Genomic DNA, 6,805 nt, shown 5'->3' on the forward strand with positions numbered 1-6,805 from the left:
GGTGGAAAAAAGTTGCTGAGGCCAGGAGAACATTCGCAAGAAGAAATAATCTATGCTGACATGAATCTGAGGCACAGAAGACACAGGCCACAATGTGTTAGATGTAAGAGAAGACGGCTTCAGGCAATGCATCAACACAGCTGAATGCACAATCTGAGACCCGGTGGTTTGCTTCACTTAACTTACCAGATCTTGGCACCTAAACAGGAGAGGATTCCTGGCATCTACTATCTGAACAACGATATCACTGCAAAACAAGAGGGAGCCCAGTAAGCCTCATGTGCTGCATTACGAGAAGATCAACCACAGTTCATGAAAAACCACTAAACAAGAACCAGCATTTTCACCTGTCAATCATACTGGTTCGTTCCACTAAGCAGCCTCACCACATGGACAAAGCATCCCAGTGCTCGATGCTCATGTACCCCAGGAGAGCCCTGCTCCCTTCACAGGGCTCCTGCTGTTCTGACGCATCCCAGCCAACAACACGCACTGGTGTCTCCTTCCCCAGCAATGCCCTGAGCTCCTGAAAAGGGGGTGCTGCATCAGCACATGCCATTGCACTGATGAAGCCACCTTTCAGAGATGCTCAGCAGCCAACCCCCAGTGTTTGGTGTCCAGGCACTTAGGACATTTAGACATGCTCACAGGGCAGGGGGACAGACTAATTAGAGAGGCTCTGAGAGCTGATCTAATTAAGGCGCCTAGAGCATTATGTGCATCAGCTTCCCCACAATGAAAAATGGCAGCAGGGGTGCTTTAACTGAAGTTCATTGAATGAGCTTTAGTTAAGGTGCCCCCACTGACATTTTTCCATGTGGGGATGTTGATGCACGTGATGCTGAAGTCTGCTGCAGCACGATAATTACCGTGCTCCAGCTGACTTGATTAAATTGAGTCTGCTCTGACACACTGCAATTACAGCACGTTGGAGCAGCCTCACTACACATATATAGGCACCTGTGGTGCTTCCTCAAAGTCACTTCCATGAATTTGCAATAAACAGAAGCATGTTGTGCTCTGCTTGTGCCACCCCCATCCAGGAAGGGGAAAGTACAGACTGTTTCTAGCACACCTCACACCCTGGGATGGCACTCGATTCAATTTGCATTAAGAAAGTAACATAAGGTGGTAGTCAAGATAGATGTACAGAGCCCATTTTCACAGTGACCGTACAGGATTTCATCTGCAGCTCTCATCACTGCTACTCTTCTCTGGTACCCTCCTAATTCTAGGCACATTATAAGGGGTTGTAGCACAAATCTGTTTGCCTTGCAGGCATGATGACCTGCAAGTGCAACAGGAGAGAAAACCCAGTTTACCAGAAACAACTCATTTCTCAATAAAGCAATGCATTTAGGCTAAAAATACCACTGGTGTCCAACCAGCAGTTTTCCTTCTCCTGAAACTCAAGTGTGAAATTCCAGCTAATAGCTGGTACATCACCTTTCAGAGGTGGAAAAAGATTCCTTCACACTGTTAACCTCAAAGTCAACTCTGTGCCTGGTGAGGAACTTCACAGACTAGAAATACAGCTGCAGAAAGCTGGAGATGTAATGAAATCTCACACCATGCAGACACAACTGCACTTGTTACTAGCAGCATCCAATGGGAGGCACAGTATAGAGAAAACATTTACATCTGCCTTTTGATACTGTTTCCCACAACACTCTCACTAGCAAGCTAAGAAAATCCAGGTTGGGCAAGCTGGATAGAAAACTGTCTGCAACATCAGGCTCAAAGGGCAGTAAAAATCAATGGCTCAATATCTAGCCGGCAGCTGGTATTAAGCACAGTGCTCCAGAGGCCGGTTCCGGTTTTGCTCAATATCATTATCAATGACCGGGAAGATGGGATGGATGCACCCTCAGCAAGTCTGCAGATGACACCAAGCTGGGGGGAGCAGTAGATAGGCTGGAGGGTAGGGTTATGGTTCAGAGAGACCTGGACAAATTGGAGGATTGGGCCAAAAAGAATCTCATGCGGTTCAACAAGGACAAGTGCAAAGTCCCGCACTTAAGATAGAACAATCCCATACACCAGTGCAGCTGGGGAGGGACTGGCCAAGCAGCAGCTCTGCAGAAAAAGACTTGGGGGTTACAGTGGACAATAAGATGAACAGGAGCCAGCAGTGTGCCCTTGTTGCCAAGGCCAACGGCATCCCGGGCTGCACTGGCAGGAGCGTTGCCAGCAGATTGAGGGCAGTGATTCTTCCTTTATTCAGCACTGGGGAGGCCACATCTGGAGTCCTGTGTCCAGTTTTGGCCCCCCACTACAGAAAGGATGTGGACAAGTTGGAGAGTGTACAGTGGAAGGCAATGAAAACGGTTGGGGAGCTGTGGCAAATGACTGGTGAGGAGAGGCTGAGGGAACTGGGATTATTTAGTCTGCAGAAGAGGAGACTTAATAGCAGTCTTCAACTACCTGAAGGGAGGTTTGAAAGAGGACAGAGCTGGACTGCTCTCAGTGTGGGGGCAGATGACAGAACAAGGAGCACCAGTCTCAAGTTGCAGCCAGGGAGGTTCAGGTTAGATATTAGGAACAAATTTTCTCACTAGGAGGGTAGTAAAACTCTGGAACAGGCTCCCCAGAGAGATGATAGAAGCTCCATCCTTGGGGGTTTTCAAAACCTGGCTGGGCAAAGCTTTGGCTGGGATGATGTAGTGGGGGCTGGTCCTGCTTTGAGCAGGGGGTTGGACTAGATCACCTCCCGAGGTTCCTTCCAACCCAACTTTCTATGATTCTATGAACTGGGATTACTTAGTCTGGAGAAGGGAAGACAGAGGGGATTTAATAGCAGCCTTCAAATCCCTGAAGGGTGGTTTCAAAAAGGATGGAGCTAAACTGGTCTTAGTGGTGGCATATGACAGAACAAGAAGCAATGGTCTCAAATTGCAGCAAGGGAAGTTTAGGTTAGATATTAGGAAAAACTCTCTCACTAGGAAGGTGGTGAAGCACTGGAACAGGTTACCCAGAGAGCCGGTGGAATCTTCCATCGTTGAGGTGTTTAAGACCCAGCTACACAAAACCTCGGCTGGGATGATGTAGTTGGGGCTGGTCCTGGCTTGAGCAGAGGGCTGGACTAGATGCGACCTCCTGAGATCCCTTCAACCCTCATTTTCTAGTATTCTGTGACTCACGGGAATAGGATAAAAATTAAGGAAACCAGAAACCAAGCAAGCAGAGAAATCTCCTGGAATCAAGGTACCACTGATGTTGTGTAAGGAGGGGGAAAATGAGAGAAGCCCAGTTGTCTGTGACTTCTGGAACTACAATGAGCCAAATACAAGCAAACACCTAGGAGGGAGCAAATCTGAGCCCGCAGGTCCACAGACTGCCTTTCCCATCTCCTTTCTGGTATCACAGCCCAACGTAAGCTTCCTGAGGTATGTGCAGACTGGGGTGGCACTCCACAACCTAAACAAAGGAGGACCTGCATACTGCACAGGAGGGCAGGCACATGGCAACATGCTTCTGACCACATAGGAGCTCACCCACCCACATTCCCATGTCAGTGAGGCAATACAAAGGGGCTCTTCATGGGAGTTTTCTTGAAAATCAGCAGAAATGTGATCTCCAAGTTAGCTGCTAATGAAATTAAAGGCCTCAATCTCAGTGAGGGGGCAGATGGCTTGGCTATTCTGTTACAGCTCAACCACAGAAACACCAGTTATACCTAGAGTCAGGTAGGGAACACACAGCCGTAACCCTATTCAGGATAGCAGAAGTCCATCTGTCACTTCACCTTGGCTTTCCCATGCTCTGCTATTCTTACACTGCATCTTCCCACTGCCCTGGGGCCAGAGAATGGACAGGTGCATGTGGGGAGGGAAGGTGGAAGGTTTAAAACCAACAGCCTGACCTCCCCTGGGGTCTAGAGAAAGGACTGTGGGTGCAACAGCAGCACAAGATCAGTGGGAAGAAGCATGAGTAGAATTAAGCACCCATATTAGTGTCTGGAGCCCCAGGGGTCAGAACTGTACTCTGAATAAAAACCTGGGCTTCGAAGTATTCAGTTCTGTCGCTTCTGAATAAAGCTGCTTCAGTGTTCACAAGAAAGAGATACCAAGGGTCTGATTGTGTTTGCAGTAACTTCCGTTGTTATATTAAGACCAAAATATTAACCATAGGACCACAGCTTTAGGGGAGTAAGCCATATTTGGGCATCTGAGGGTGGGTGTTCAAAAGCTCCTGTGACTTGGGAATACGAGTCCAACTGGCTTCAGACTGCAGGGCTGGCTGGAGGAATACAGCCTCATCAAAAATCTCAATTTGCGGGGTGTCAGCACATGGGAAATGTGTGATGGCTACAGATATGGCCCAAGATAGAGCATTTTCAATTACATGTCTGAGTTCATCCTGTGCTCACGGGCAGCATAGTAACAAAGCCCTCTCAGGACAGGTTAATATTTTAAACCTGAAGGTGCTTAACTGAGAAAAATTACATGTAAAATCTGAAATTGAACCCACAGTTCAGGAACTGCATCAGTACCGGACTAACTTCTTCAAGAACCATTACAATAGAGGGAATGGAAGAAAAAAATTATATACAACTAAGAATGGCTCAACAGAAGAAGCCATGCTCTCCTTTTTTAAAAGCAATCGCTCCCTCCCCTCCACCAAAAAGACACTAAAAACCTTACCTCCTTTCAATGACTCTCCAGAGCTGGCGCCAGAAGTCTAAATTCCGTTCAAACGGGGTCAAAATTAGTTTCTTGTCTTCCTCCAGCCTAGAGCAGAAAAAAGGGGGATTCACCACGCATAGTTCATGTCAGACAGTACGTGCTGCGCCAGCCTCTCCTCAATTCTACTCAGTTCGCCACCCAGAAGAGCTGACAACCCCCCCACTCAGCACCAGGGACCCTCTTGGCAGGACCTTGAGCAGAGTTCCTGAAGACAGCAACTCAGCACAACAGGAAGGGGTCGAGACTGGAGGGGGGAGAAGTCAGGTGGGTGAAGAGCTGTCATTTACTGCACCAGACTATTGGTCCACCCAACCCCATATCCCATCTCATGGTGTGGCAGAGAGCGCGTGCTGATAGGAAGGGTGACCAGGGCACGTCCAGAATATTCCACCCCTGCTCCTCTCTCACTACAGCTTCAAGTGATCAGAGGGTGGGAAAGTTCAGCAAACAGACTGGCAAACATCACTGACAGCATCAGAACGGCAGAAATGACCTGCAAGGCCAACAAGCTAGCTGCTAGTCAGCAGTCAAGGGCATGTCTATCTTGCATGTTACAGCAGAGATGGGCACGCCGGCTCTAAAGGAGATCCATGCCCCTTCTGCGAGGTGACTCCCAGAGCCCAAGCAAGGTCACTGAAGAGGCTGCTTGGGCACCTCTACAGAGCACCACAGCAGGCAGCCTAGATATGCCCTTACAGCCACAGCCAGCACAGTTGCTCACAGGGGAAGGAGGAGGGAGGGGGAAGGGAGAGCTCTCATTTCTCCAAGCAGCACTTTCCTTCAGAAGCCAGGTAAGCACTGGTGCTCTGTGGAGGCAACCGTTCACTGCACCTCACCTGAAGAGGTCCGGCAGAACCCGAGGCCCCAGCTGCAAGCATATTATGGTTCACACTTTGGAAAAAGAGGGTGAATTACATAGGGACAAGTGACACATGGGCCTGAACTGTCAACATCATAAGGACCAGCTCAAGCAGTGCTGCTGGTCAGAAGCTTCCTACAGAGATGGAGGAGTTCACCCCTCACTCCCCAAATTCCACAACGCTAAACACAAGTGCAACTCACCAGGCAAGCTGCCGCCTCCACTCCAGAAAGCTGTTCCTCTCTGCTTGCCTCAGCTTCTCAGCACTGGTTCTGCTGTCCCAGTACGGTCTGGAGCAATCGTGAATTAAAAGAAACATGGAAGTGCGTTAGAGCGTTTCCCCAACTGCAGCTGTCCAACACAAGCTCCACAGGAATTCATGCCCCAGACAGTCCAGCTGCACTCAACCCAAGGCAGGTTGTACATATGCAATCCTCTCCCAGCAGCCTTGTGACACCAGGCGATTCTCTGCTTTCTAAAGGTCACTGCAAAAAGAGGGGTGACCACAGTCAACAGAAAGACAGTTACCCTTCACATGAGAGAGGGCTGTTCCCTTGACCGTATTCTGGGCAGCATGTGCCACTCTGATCCTCTTCCCTTATCTACTGCTCTGCTTTATGCTCCCCCTCCCTCATGCTCCCTGCCCTTTCTGCTGCTCCTTCTGCCCTATTTGCCCCTGTGCTGCTTGTCCCTCCCCCATCTGCCACAAGCTACACACAGCAATTGACCATGCCACCTGTGGTGGTTTAGGAGATGCATACACCCTGTGCAATGGGCACTGCCAACATCTGCGGACACTGGCCAGTGCATCAGATGCTGACAGGGAAGGAAAGAAATGAAAGCAAAAGCTCATTTTGAGGGAAGAAGCAATCAGAGTGACAGCCGTTTAGAAGCCAGCAGGTACAGAGTCAGCGGGTATGTGGGACAGCAAAAGGGAGATACAGTAGGTTTCTAATGGATCAGCTGATATTGCCGCCTTTGTGCAAACTGAACTGTTTCTGCTCTTTTACACAGCACTTGCCAACAGTATTTTTATCACCAGAGACAGTGGCCAACAGCTCAGCTTTTCCATTTTTCACTGAACTTCAACAGTATGTGTGGCAGGAAGAAGCAGGACCAAAAATCAGGGAGAAGAGATGCATGAGTCAATACAGCATCAAGGCAGGCAGCATGTGGAAAAGCCAATATGAGTACCATGTCCATAATAAAATCATGGTTGTTGTTTTGTTCTGTTTTTTTTGTTGTTTTTTAAAGGGCCTCA

At 48.8% G+C, this 6,805-nt stretch overlaps 1 protein-coding gene across 1 annotated transcript in view; it reads right to left on the bottom strand.

Annotated features, from left to right (window-relative positions):
• Positions 1-6,805, bottom strand: part of LSG1 (large 60S subunit nuclear export GTPase 1) — a gene marked incomplete at its 5' end in the record, with an annotated part of 29,807 nt that overhangs the window by 12,361 nt on the left and 10,641 nt on the right. Inside the window, 3 exons of the mRNA XM_019503068.1 lie at positions 187-247; positions 4,644-4,730; positions 5,748-5,834. Coding sequence (XP_019358613.1) covers positions 187-247; positions 4,644-4,730; positions 5,748-5,834 — 235 coding nt within the window. The remainder of the gene's footprint in view (positions 1-186; positions 248-4,643; positions 4,731-5,747; positions 5,835-6,805) is intronic.

This window comes from Gavialis gangeticus, unplaced genomic scaffold (assembly GCF_001723915.1).
Source record: "Gavialis gangeticus isolate Ggan-Ray unplaced genomic scaffold, GavGan_comp1, whole genome shotgun sequence".
In the NCBI taxonomy this organism is placed as follows: domain Eukaryota; kingdom Metazoa; phylum Chordata; order Crocodylia; family Gavialidae; genus Gavialis; species Gavialis gangeticus.